Raw genomic sequence first — 14,372 nt, forward strand, 5'->3', positions numbered from 1 at the left:
AATTAAATACCAGGACTCAGTAGAGTAAAACCTTGGATCTTTTTCAGTCTTTGTGAGAAATTTGGGTTTGAATAATAATGCAGTCATTTAACTAGCTGAGTGTGATCCTGGACCAGTAAGTTAACCATAGTGGGTTCCAATTCCCTCAAATTCCCTCAAAGAGGGGTGTGGATTAAAGTTTTGTCAAATTAAAGCAAATGATTTGACACATTTATTAATCCCCTCTTCTATGCAAGGGAGAGAAAAATAAAAAATGAAACATGCTTCAATCAAGGTAATTTATAATTGCATTGGGGGAATGTGACAGGCCCAGAAATAAATATGAAGCCTAGAAGGAGATGATTAGGGCATAGGAAAGATCTCGACAAAATACAATAAGGGAGAGAATATTTTTGTCCAGAGGGAAAAGGTGAGGGAAGGAAAATGTAAATCGGAGGGTAGTATCTAAGTTGTCCTTTAGAAGGCTGAACATACAATAATGGAGAAGGCGTGGCCTACAAGCTCGGAATTGAATCCCTGTGAAAGTGCAAAGGGCAAAATGAGAAGGTGTGGAAGACCTTGAATATTAGACTCAAGTTCTGAAGTAGAGGAGTGACAAAGTTAGCCCTGTCCTTTAAGAAGATTATGATGGCAGTGGAATGAAAAGAATAGAGGCAAGGAATCCAGGCAAGAGGTAATAGGATAGAAGACATGTGAGTGGAAATGAAGGGCCTGATAGGTCAGAGCTATAGTCCAGGAGACTCAACAAGAAACAGGTCTTGGCAAGTGGTTGAAAATAGAGGAAGAAGCCATCATCCAAGACAACATACAGTAGGCACTTAAGAAATGCCAGTTGATTGATTGTTATAAGAAGTATGAATGAGTGACACCATCAGAAATGGGAAAACTAGATGGATTTACAGGTTTTAAGGAAGGAGGATGATGAGTTCAGTTTGGGACATGCTGTCTTTTAGTGGGATATCCAAGCAGAGATGTCCAAGAGGCAGTAGGAAATGGGAGATCCCATCTCTAAAATTTTGTGACTCCATTTTCTAAAGACTGTTTTTGGAAATTCATCAGTTTCATTTCTCTAAGGCAAAGGTTCTTCACTTTAAAAATTATCGGACCTCTCTGGCAGACTGGATCCCTTCTTAGAATACCATTTTGAAGTAACTGAAGAAAAATCATTACATTGCAGTTAAATGTTTTCCCATCCAAGTTCGGACCTGTTGAAATCTTTCAGACCAGCGCTAAGATGGCTCAAACTCGGGCCCATGGCTTTGAGACCATTCCATGACTATAGAATCCATCTAAAACACAAGCTTTATTTCCCCCCCGGGGCATATTATATATTCACTGCTCATCCATAGTGATTAATTCTTATGACCCTGTGATGGTTACACCATCTCATTCACTGCACAGGACCTGGTCAAAAGATGAGTGATGAGAGTGAACCTTGTAAAATTAGAGATCTTCATTCCAACAGCCATTCCCTCACTCTATGAGGCGTTGGACCCTGAAAGGAGTTAAAGACCCTTCGCTGAGAACAGCATCGTTAGTTACACAGGAACGGAGCCTGGACAGGAATGCAGGTCACTGCATAGGTGACCACTTTTTGAATGCTGCCATATTGGAGAATCCTTAGGTCTCACCCCAGAGCTGCACAACAGGGCCATATCTGACATGCTAAAGAACATGAGCTTCGGATAATGCTTTTCCTCTTTATGGCAGGTGTAATAGCTCCCCTCTTTTAAAGATAAAAATCAATACGCCCCACAAAGTTAAATGACCATAACTCAGGTCCTGATGACAAATGCTGGTTAAGCAAGCAATGGCTGAAGATTATGGCCATTACTAAGCTATGTAATCACTGCACACAACTAGGTGCAGGTTGCTGTGTGTATCACTTACATAGGATGCCAGTCTCCAGTAAGAGGGCAATCATTTGAAATGGTGACAGGATATTATTACAAGGGAACTCGACTAGAGTTTCCAAATCAGCTTTAAGTGACCAAGGCAAGAAGAGCAACCTTTCCCTTTGTTCACAATCTCTTTTCATTTTTTCTTCCTTTTACTAGGTTTTTATGCTCTACTTAATCTCCCATCCAAAGTTGTCACTGGTATAGGAAGAATGAAGTCTTATTTCCAGGGGTGTAGTGAAGAGAGAGAGAGAGAGAGAGAGAGAGAGAGAGAGAGAGAGAGAGAGAGAGAGAGAGAGAATGAATGAATATGTGTGTGTAGAAGGATGGGATAACTTTCTTTCTCAGGGCTTAGCATAAAATAACTAACACCTTTATAGTGTTTTAAGGTTTAAGGTTTGCATCTATCTCATTTGATCCTCCTAATAACCCTATATAGTAGGTGCTACTATTACTCTATTTTGCAAATGGGGAAATTGAGACTTACAATGGGTAACTTGCCTGGGGCTATACAATTAGGAAGTTTCTACAGCAGGATTTGAACTCAGGTTTTTTAATTGAAATCTACTACCTCATCTAGCTGCGTGCAATTCCTTCCCAAGTCCCTCAAAGTTCTCCAGGGAATGGGCTGCTCCTGATGGAACTACCCTTTACTTCTCTTAGTGCCAGTGCTTCTCCTCCTTCCCCACCCCAGTCCTTACTGGATCTGACTCAGGAATAGTTCCAAGTGGTTATGGCTATGCTTTGATCCATAACATTTCATCTTTTCCATAACCTCAGTAAAGAAGAGTTCTCTGGTGATTAATAAATGCCTGTTGATTTGTTGAATTTATCTGCAATAGGATGCCACAGAAAGACTGATGGATTTTGGAATAAGGCAGCCTGGATTCATATTCCAGTTCTGCTATTTATTATCTGTGTTACACCTGGAGTTTCACTTTCCTTATCTGTAAAATGGGACCAGAGGTAAAATGGACTAGATCACCTCTGCCATTCCTTCCAGCATTATACCCAATAATTCTGGCTATGCTTTTTGCCTTTTTTTGTATGTCCAGTGTTTTGCAAAGTGCCGTATGTAGCAAACTCTTAACAAATACACAGAGTGTCATCCCTGTCTGAAAGGGTCTCCCGCTGCATTGCCAGTTCCCCTGAAGGCTTTATTCAATGTCCAGGTTTAGCAAGAGATTGCTCCTTATTCTCCTGGTTTTAGTACTCTTACATGTTACTTGGGATTTTTTGATATACATTTGAATTGATTTGTCTTTGCACATGGTACTGCCCAATAGAAAGGACAGTCAAACATAAGCTCCTTGAGGGCAGCAACTATTTGATTTTCATCTTTGTTAGCCTCATTCCCAGTGCTTAATAAATGTCTGTCAACTCAATTTTTGGGTCCTAGTCAGCACAGTCCCTGGCACATATTAGGAAGGTGCTTAATGAGTGTTTACCTAATTAAATCATTACATGTCATAATTTTTAGGTAGATACTCACCTTTCCTTCTCTTCTCTTTGCCAGAAAACAAAAAAAGGGAGTGTGTGTGTGGGGGGGGGAGGCAGAGTAGGAAAAATTGAGAAGCCTAGAGTCTACAGGGGTAAGGAAAGGACCAGAGAAGGACAAGAATGAGTAAATAAGTCCTACTGATTGATTTTTCTGCAATGATCCACAGGCGGGTCAAATCATCACAAAGGAAAGAAATCTCGTATTTGTTGCCAGATGTCAGGGTCAGGTTGGAGCTGCATCTTGTAGGCCCCTCACAGATTAAACAGGCGGGAACAAAGCGCCGGCTTGTCTTGAGAGGTCTTGGCTCAATGCTCAGAGACATGGCTCTTTCGTTGCTTAGGTTAACTGTATAGACCTTGTCTGAAAAAAACAGAGATGGAAAAAAATCATCCATAGCCCCCAAAGGAAATGATAAGGTGGATTGCAGGGGACAGTGGAGAATGTGCTGGATCTGAAGGTGGGAAGAAATGAGCTTGAATTCTGCTGTAGATGTCAACCAACTGTGTGATCTGAACAGGTACTTCATTTCTCTAAGACTTACCTTCCACATCTATAAAATGGGAGTTTATTCTCAGGGGTTTTGTGATTGTCAAATGATCCTTTATCCTATGTAAGCCTAGAGATGGCATCCTCCAGTAGAGTTGGAGTTAGGGAGACTGAATTCAAATTCTACCTCAGACAAATGCTATTTGTGCTACCCCAGGCAACCTACTTCTTTTTTTTTTATTTAATAGCCTTTTATTTACAGGTTATATGCATGGGTAACTTTACAGCATTAACAATTACCAAACCTCTTGTTCCAATTTTTCACCTCTTACCCCCCCACCCCCTCCCCTAGATGGCAAGATGACCAGTAGATGTTAAATACATTAAAATATAAATTAGATACACAATAAGTATTCATGACCAAAACGTTATTTTGCTGTACAAAAAGAATCAGACTTTGAAATATTGTACAATTAGCTTGTGAAGGAAATAAAAAATGCAGGTGGGCATAAATAAATATAGGGATTGGAAATTCAATGTAATGGTTTTTAGTCATCTCCCCGAGTTCTTTCTCTGGGCGTAGCTGATTCAGCTCATTACTGCTCCATTGGAAATGATTTGGTTGATCTCGTTGCTGAGGATGGCCAGGTCCATCAGAACTGGTCATCATATAATATTGTTGTTGAAGTATATAATGATCTCCTGGTCCTGCTCATTTCACTCAGCATCAGTTCGAGGCAACCTACTTCTTTGCTCTTCTGTAAAATTAGATTGTTTATTTGAATGTAAGATTCATTAGGTTGTAAGTTTCTTGAAGGCAGGAACTGTTTTATGCCTTTTTTGTATTTTTAGTGCTTAACACAGTGCCTGGCACATAGTAGGTACTTAATAAATATCTATTGAATTGAAAATGAAAATTTGATTAAAATGAGGAAGCTGAGCTAGATTTCCTCTAAAGTCTTTTATGGTTCTAAATCTATGATCCTTTAAGAGGCAGGGCTGGATTTTGGACCTAGTATTATAGGCTTTAGGCCTACCACTTTATGGCACACTGCAGAGGGCTAAAAGATTTCAAAATTTAAAAAAAATTATTTTTAAATTTATGGAACAAAACAAGCATTTTCATGACATAATATAATAAAAAGATGATTGTGCATGAAATTGCAAATCTACTATGCATATTCCTTTCAAATATACAACAAATTTATCATGTAAATTTCTTACTTTCCCCTTTTTTTTCTCCTTCCCTTCTCCCCTGCCGTTCTAAAGATGGCTACCAATAAACACAAAGGGGTGTGTGTGTGTATCTGTAAAATTATTCTATACATCTTCTGTTTGTCAGTTCTTTTTCTAAATGCTGATAACATTCTTCTTCATATGTCCTTTATAGCTAACTTGGGTATTTATAATAGCAAAGTTACTTATTCACATAAAGTCATTCTTAAAACAACATTGCTGTCACTATATACTATATACTGTATACTCTTGATTCTGCTCATTTCACTCTTCATTACTTCATGCAAGTTTTCCCGTCTTTTTCTAAAATCATTGAGCTCATTGTGTCTTATAAGCATAGTGGTTTCCCATCACAATTATATATCACAACTTGTTCAGCCATTCCCCAATTGATAGGCATCCCTATAATTTCTAATTCTTTGCCACTGTTCTTTTCAAAATTTAGGACCAATTGTATGGACTTGAAGTTAAGTGACCTGGATTTTGAAACCTATCTGTGTGACTTTGGGCAAATCAGTTGAACTCTCTGGGACTCAGTTTACCTATCTGTAAAAAAGAGGGGAAGATGGTCCTCTTCATCTTTAAATCTTAGATTTCTATTGATATCAAGCATATTTAAGGTAGAGACATTAAGGACTAGGGACTACTGGCCTTGACTATACTTTTCCCTTTGCATAAATTTCAATTATAAACAGTTCTTATAACCAGAGAAAGTTTAATTCTAAAAGTCGTGATTTACTTAAACAGGGTATGAAAAAAATCTAGAAAACTTCCAAAAATCAGCATTATTAAAAGAAAAACTACACTGAAAAGTAGTATTAGATTGTCATCCATTAGACTGTAAGCTTCTTAAGGGCAGGAACTGACTTTTGTCTTTGTATTCTTAATGCTTAGCACAATGCCTGGCACATAGTAGACCCTTTAATAAATATTTACTGAATTAAATTAATATAAAAGTTGTACTTTTGCTGTTTGCAATAGAAAAAAAGTTTGAGGGCAAAGAAATAAGAAGATTCCCCCCTCCCCCAAAAGTCACCCTCCCATACTCCATCTCATAACTGTTTTGTACAAGTTTAGCCTGAAATTAGGGTAGAGAAGAATGCTAGGAGAAAAACTGCCAAAAGTAGGGCTAAAAATTGAAGGTGACACAAGGCTGCCTAAGAGATGTTGAGATACAGTCCATCTGTTTAGTTACTTAGTTGCATTAGTATTCCAAAAGGTATTAATCAGGAGAAAATGCCTTCTGATTTTTATTTCCAGTCAGCCATTAGCTGAGTAAAAAATATCCCTTTTAAAATATCAGATTATATCATCAGTACCTTCCAATTACATCAAGACCTAAGAGATGGAAACCTGGCAATAGTTATATAGCAGATTGGAACTAAAATCTAGTGATGGAGGGGGGGAGCATTTCTCCCTCACCTCATTCAGCTTTTCAATAGAATTGCATCTGTGCTTTTGCAGACTCTTATGACTGCACAACGACTGAAAAATTTACTGGCCACCAGTTTGTTTCAAGATGGTGCACAAGTACACATCAGTTATAAGATTCATTTTATGCTTGTCTTAATCAAACATGTCAAGCCCATGATAGCACATATAAAATAGGCTTATTGATGTAGGAAGTTATTCCTTTTGCATCATGGACCTCTTTAGTAGCCTAGTGAAACCTAGAGATCCTTTCTCAGAATAATGTTTTTAAATGTACAAAATAAAATGGGATTGAAAAGGAAATAAGGTATATTAAAAATGAAATAGTTTTTTTTTTCTTATACTTTGGTGACTGAGTTCATGGACTCCAATTTCAGAGCCCTAGATTTAATCTTAGGTTGACTTTTAAAAGTAATAATAATAATGTACTTTCCTTGGACAGATTCCCATACTGGCAATATCTGAAAGTTCTATACTTTTAAAATAAAGATAAATCATTTATTAAGTGCCAGGAACTCTGCTAAAGTAAATAAAACATTTGTGAAAACCCCTAAATATTTTGTATAGAATCTGGTCAATATGAAAATTCCCTCTTAGAAGAATGTTGCATTCCCCCTTTTTTTTTTTTCTATTTTTTTGTTTTATTACATAAATGACCTTAGAGGTTTCATAGGAGTCATACAGAACATATTCAGAGCTACTAGTTACCCTAAAGCAAATTTCTTGGGGCTGACAGAGTTCCAGCTCCACAGTGCAGAAATTTTCAAACACTCCTAACCAAGTATGAATCCTTTTAAGTGTGTGACATGGGAGTATAAGAAAGAAAGCCATTTTCTCTGTCTAACCCATAGCTGCCCTACTTTGTTTGGATAATGTTTCTGTGACTTAGAATTTCTTCTCTTATGGTATACAGAAATATAATGAAACCAGCTCTACTGTGGCAAACTTATACTGGAAACTCACTGCTAGCTATTGTATTTTTGTACATGATGATGCTACATAATCCATCCATGGATCTAATTTTTTAACTTTATCCTCTGTAGATCTTTGTGTGAATGATCTATAGATATATTGAGAGTATCCTTAGTGAAAATAATCAGAAAGCAAGAGGTGGGCTTTCACATGTGATTTACCACCACGGATTGCATTTTTGAAGTCATACAATTGGCAAAGTTTCAGAGAATGTAAAGTCTCCCTATGTTTATTGTTTGGTTATTACAGAAATAGCATTTGACTCTACTTTTGTAAAATGAAAGGGATGGACTAGGGGACTAGGGAACCCCTGAGGATCCTCCCAGGATAGGTAGAGCAAAGCACAGTTTTAGGTGGTGCCATGGTACACAGAGCACTGGGCTTGGTACCAGGTTGGCATGAGTTCAAGCAGCCTCAAACACTTACTAACTGGTGATCCTGGATAAGTCATTTAACTTCCATTCACCTGTAAAATGGAGATAGTGATAATAGTACCTACTTTTCGGAGTTGTTGTGAGAATTAAATAATATAATAAATTATTATCATGAATAATGCTAATTAATACAATATACCTAAAAAGTGGTTTTAATATAAATTATGGAACAATAATAAAATATAATTAAATATAAGGTCGTGATGTACACTCTCTTCTCCCTTAGATCACAGATTTAGGATTGAAGGGAATCATAGCAACCATCTAATCCAACCCCCTCATTTTACAGAGGAAACTCTTCCCAAAAACACATAACTAGTGTTTGTCTGAGACAGGGTTACAGCCCATGTCTTCCTGACTCAGAACTCAGTATGCTATCTATTATAACATGTTGTCTCCCCAATGTATCTCATGCAAATGTTAAGATGATAGAAGATGATTATTCCATAGCCTGATTGTTAATGTTGAGCAGGAAATAGAAAGATGAATGCTCACTAAAGAGTTCTGCTATTCTCACAAAACATGTCCTGCCCAAGGATTTCCTACAGAAGGGAAGGCACCCCAAATGCTTGATTTTGTGGATGATGATGTATTGATTGCATCAAGCTCTGGGAATATTTGGCCCTAGGCATGAGGTGCATAGTCACTGAAAAGACTCCAAAAAACCTAAAGGGAAAAAGGAAATAGTTGAAAAACGTCTTTTGCTGAGACATGACAGATAGTCGAAAAGCCAGTCTGTTGAATATATCTGAACAAGATAGTACCAATGGGCAAGAGGTTGGCTCTTGAACAGAACAGTTGAACACAAAGGAGAAACTGTGTTGGACTGCTTTTACTCAACTGTGGATTGCTTCTGATGTTCCAATATATTTCCTTAAACCTCCCTTCCCTGCAAAATCCCCAATGTGGTACTGTGGAAATGGTGTTGAATCTTCCAGCTGAACATAATCATGGGACTCAAGTCTGAATCCTGGTTCTGTCTAGATTCTTCCTGAATGATCTTGGGTGAGTCACTTAATAATCTCTTTGGGCTTCAGTTCCCACATCTATAAGATAATCAATATTGGGGATAGATGGTCTCTAAGATATCATCCAACTCTGGATCTATGCTCCAAGAAATGGTCTCCCCTAAGAATCTTTTTAAAAATAGTATTTTTACACATTATGTTTTTTATAAGTTAAATTTGTTACATGTTAATTACATGCTAAAAACTATTTTTAACTTTTTTAAAAGTTTTGAGTTCCAAATTCTATTCCTCCCCGAAAAGATAAGCAACCTGATATGGGTTACACATGCACAATCATGTAAAACATTCATATTGTACAAGAAGACTTGAACAAAAAAGAAAGGGAAAAATAATATGCTTCAATCTGTATTCAGACAATATCAGTTTTTTCTCTGGATGCAAGAATCACGTTTAATCATAAGTCCTCTGGGATCGTCTTGGATCATTATATCGCTGAGAATAACTAAATATTATTGCTAGCTCTGTATCCCTCAAAGATTTTTTTTTAAAGGAGAGGGACCTATTTGTACAAAAATTTTTATAGCAGGTCATTTTGTGGTGCTTAAGATTTGGAAAGTGAGAGGATGTACACCAACTGGGGGATGGATGAACAAGCTGTGGTATAAGATTGTGATGGAATATTACTGTGCTTTAATGACAAGCAGGATGATTTCAGAAAAGTGTGGAAAGACTTACATGAACTGATGGAAAGTGAAGAGAGAAGAACCAGGAAGACATTGAAAAATATTCATATAACAATTTACAATGTGTAATGTTACTTTGAAAATATGATCTCATTTTATCCTCTCAATGACTTGGAGGGGGGAGGTACATTATTATACCCACTTTCCAAATGATGAAATTGAGGCTGAAAGAGGTTAAAATTGATTTGACTGTAGTCTTCTAGTATGTGGGCTGAGGTGGGATTTGAACAAGTCTTTGAAAAGGTCTTTTTTACTTCAGGTCCAGTAACCTATCCACTGTGCTACTTGGCTGTCAGTTTCTGTGTGGCTAAAGTTCCAGGTGACTCAAAGAGCAATGGAGAGACATATGGTGGGCATATAAAACACATCTAAGGATGGCCCATATGCAAAAGGTAGAAGAAGGGATGTTTTTGAGGAAATATGTGATCAGAAAAGGAGATGAGGAGAGGAGGACGAAAAAAAAGATGAATTGCTTGAGTACTGCGCAAGTGCCCGAGCCTTTCAGCACCTTGGTTAGATCCTCTGGGTATGATGTCATGGAAGAACCAGGAAAGAAGCAGAGGTTAGCAAGGCATAGATGGGCAGTGATGTTCACTGAGAGGATGTTCACTGTGTCAGCTGATGGGACACAGTGATGCTCAATGTGTCAGCAACATGAAGGATCTACAGTAGAATTAAAATAGCTTCTGTAGAAGTTGAGAGTCTCCAGATAAACTGGACCTGGAATTAAGAAGACTTCCTCACTATGTGATCCTTGGTAAGACACTTAAGTCCTCTCAGCCTTAGTGTTATCTGTAAAATGGGAACAATAATAGCATTTGTTGCAGAGCTCAAATGAGAAAATATATGTAAAGGGCCAGCCTTTTATAATATAAATAAAGCCCACAAACTGATTATTATTAAAAAGCCACATGATGAGATATCAAACAGACACACAGTTTATTCTAAGGAAGAGGCAAAGAAGGGCTGCCCTATTATTTCAGCAACATGAAGATTTCAGCAATATGAAAACTTCCTCCAGCAATACAGATCAGTAACTCATCCATAACTCAAAGTCTTAGGTTGCTTGGGACACTGAGAGATTAAATGATTTGCTCGGGGTCACACAGTTGCTTTGGATCAGAGGCAGGGTTCTTCCAGTCTCCATCTCCAGCTCTCTGTCTACACTCAGTATAAGCACAGTGCCTCAGTGGAGCGTGTCTTAGAACACTCTTTTTCTAAATAATAAAATATTAAGATGTAGAATATAAAAACCCAAGTCACCTCTGAGCTCTCCCAGATAATTCCATCACATAATAAGGTGAGACCCTCTAAACAGTTCTGAAATTGCATGGAACTAGGTTGTGTGGAGCTCGATACTTCTAAGAGGAGATGAGAGAGGCACAAACCCCAGCCCTGACAACAGTGATTGTTTTGAAACTGCCTCAGAGTCACCCAGATGTGAAACTAGGCTATCTGAGACTGCTTTGAGGAGAGCAGAGTGCACTCTGGGGCATTTAACAACAGCATGATTTACTTTGAAAGGTGGGGTTGACAAGCATGAAATGGAGCCCTTAACATTACCCAAGCACATTTTGGGCAGCTTCAGGCACACTACACTCACCTACAGGTTTCACAGCTGACCTACTCCCTAATTTCCAAGCACCTCAGGCAGATCACACATTGCTCATCCTAAAACCCAGAGCGGAAGTTTCTCAATAGTGCTCAGGCTAATTTGGGTCAGAACTAGAACGTTTTCCAGGAAACCTTGAGGGAATTGTGGGGATCAGGGCAGCAAGTGGTTAATTGTGAGAACTGACTGAACCACACTAACTCCATTTTGAGACTCAATTCTGGAGCTAGTTCAACTCCCTTTCTATTCAGTTCTGGGTCAAATCCAAATTCTATCTTGTGAGTTTATTCAATTGTAGGGATTGAGACAGAGGAGGGCAGACAAAACTTTATTGTATTGTTTGAACTTAGCCCTGCATGGCTGGAAAGCTGGTACACCTCTACCTATTGTTTGTGTTAATTAAGCACCCAGGTTATAATGACCAGAAATGCAGTCAGATCCAAGACTGATGCAAAGAACTTTCTCACAATTGTACATCTCAAGCTACCCACAGATTTTATCTGAAAATTGGCCCCATACTGATCAAACACAGTTATTGTTTCCATATTTCTTAGAGAAGGGGGATCCCTATTTTTCTCTTTCCTAACTTGGAAAGTCCAAAATCTTTCCTCCAATTAGAAATAGGATCACCTAATGTTTCAAATGTTTTGCTTTAATTAGTTGGCCTTATTTGATTAGTTGTTTTTAATGTATTAAAATCTGTCTCCTTCTGTATCCACGGTCCAGTGCCAAAGCTGAGGAAGGAAACTGGTATCAATTTGTTAGGCAATTGGCATGCATTGCTTAATAAATCGATATGTTCAGAAGCTTGGACCTTTGTTTCCTCAGTCATTTCATCTTTCAACTGCCCCAAACTGGAGATATGTTTATGTTTATTATTATTATTTGTGAGGCAAGTGGAGTTAAGAGATTTACCAGGATCCACAGTTAGGAAGTGGTAAGTGTCTAAGGCTGGATTTGAATTCAGGTCCTCTTGTTCCAAGGCTAGTGTTCTATCCACTTTACTATCTAGCTGCCCCTGTCTCCAGGTTTTTAACCTAGGTTCTATGAACTTAAAAAAATGGTAGCTGCATTTTAGTACGGGCAGCTAGGTGGCTGGATACAATGTCAAGATTGGAGTTAGGAAGGCATCAGTTCAAATCCTGCTTCAGCCACTTACTAGTTGTGTGATTATAGGCAAATCACTTAACTCTGTTTGCCTCAGTTTCCCTTCTGTAAAATGAGCTAGAGAAGAAAATGGCAAAACACTCCTGTTTCTCTGCCAAGAAAACCCCAAATGGGGTCACAAAGAGTCAGTCGTGACTGAAAAAAACTAAACACAAATACAATATGATTGCTTTCTTTTGTAATTCTTTGTATGTTATACATTTAAAAATATTTGTCTATCAGCTTTACCAGATATTGCCAAAGGATCCATGATACAAAAAGTTAAGATGCCCTGGTTTCACCCTCAGAGTCATAGAGAAAAATTTCTTAGAATAAAAACTATTTCATTCCCTTTGATGGGGGAAGAAAAGAAGTGAACAAGCATTTATTCATCACCTACTATATGCCAGGCATGCTGCTAAGTGAATGACAAATATCTCATTTGACATTCACAACAATTCTATGAGGTAGGTGCTACTATCCCCATTTTACAACTGAGAAAACTGAGGCAAACAGATTAAATGATAAGCCTAGGGTCATCCAACCAGTCTAAGACTGGATTTATACTCACGTCTCCCTGATTCCAGGTCCAGGACTCCATACCTTGCTACGAACACAATTCTTTGTTCATTTAACTGCCCTTTATTTGGGTCAAAATGAAACCTACATTTGATGTTAGCTACAGCAAAGAAGCTGTACATCCCAGCAATCTGAGAAGCAGCGTTGGAGGCAGAAAGATCCGAGTTCAAATTTGACACATACAGACTATGTGACCCTGGGAAAGCAAGCTAACCTTTCAGTACTCCCAGGCTTCTCTCTAAGACTCTTAAGTGCAGAAGCATTGCCTACTTAACATTAGTGGAGGGAGTTCCTCACACTGAGAATTCTTGGTCCAGACAAAGAAAAAGACAAATATCCTATTTAGCAATCCATTTTGGATCCATCTTGGACATAAAGCATAAGTTTAAAGATTTTGGAGGGTGTAAAGAAACTTGGAAGACCTTTTCAGGAGAATTTCAGCTTAACGATGATAAACAAGTCAAAAATCTAAATTCATATCCTCCCCCAAACCTTTTCACATCTGTTTTCCATTTAGCATTTTGCTTACAGAACTGTCAACACAAAATAGAAAAAAGACCGTGTGAAAATCTGTATATGACCATCTGAAAAACCCAAGCTTGAGAGGAATACTTAGAACACTATTACTGGTATCAATTCAGATCAAGAGACCAGAGAAGCCGAGGTTCCATTTCTTAAGACATCTGTCAAAACATGCACAATTTCCCCATCAATTTCTTAGAAGACTTCTTTGAAGACTCATCAAATTCGTAAGGCCCAAACATTGAACAAATAGATCTCCCTTAGGATTCAAGGATCCATGGAAATTATATTTCCTGGTTGACCCGCTCCATGCATATAGCCTTGTGGTTTTTACATTCTCATTGGATATGTGCCTGGACATCTTGCAAAAAAAAAAGTCACTCCATTATCCCATCTGTGTATTTTAAAATTTTGTCTCTTGCCTCTAAGGAAATACATTATAAGTAAAATAAATAGTCTCATCATTCTTCACTGATCTAGCATCCAGGACAAATCGTTCTATACCCTGAGCAAATGGTTATTTACAAGGCCTCTCAACATAACTTGACCCCTCAGACACTCACTTTCTCAGTGCTGTGACTTGCTTCTTGAATTGATTTAGCACCTTCCATCTCACTGTGTGCACCCTGGGCATAAAGGGGTGACCTATTTCCCCTCCCAGCACCAAAGAAACTAAATCTGCAAGCTAATCTTCTCAGAACTTTGAACTTGGAGGTGATTAGAACTGGAAGAGACCCTAAAAATCATCTTTCTGATCCCCTTATTTCAGAAAAGAGGAAGATCATGGTGAATTCAGAACCAGTCAAAGCAGTTTCCATTACTCAATCCTGGGGTTCTCCCTCCA

At 38.1% G+C, this 14,372-nt stretch overlaps 1 protein-coding gene across 1 annotated transcript in view; it reads right to left on the bottom strand.

Moving 5' to 3' along the window:
* CDCP1 (CUB domain containing protein 1) overlaps positions 1–14,372 on the bottom strand; it is a 69,114-nt gene that overhangs the window by 16,484 nt on the left and 38,258 nt on the right. The window contains exon 5 of the mRNA XM_012551316.3: positions 3,538–3,759. Coding sequence (XP_012406770.2) covers positions 3,538–3,759 — 222 coding nt within the window. The remainder of the gene's footprint in view (positions 1–3,537; positions 3,760–14,372) is intronic.

The sequence above is a fragment of the Sarcophilus harrisii genome, chromosome 5 (genome assembly GCF_902635505.1).
Source record: "Sarcophilus harrisii chromosome 5, mSarHar1.11, whole genome shotgun sequence".
Taxonomy (NCBI): Eukaryota; Metazoa; Chordata; class Mammalia; order Dasyuromorphia; family Dasyuridae; genus Sarcophilus; species Sarcophilus harrisii.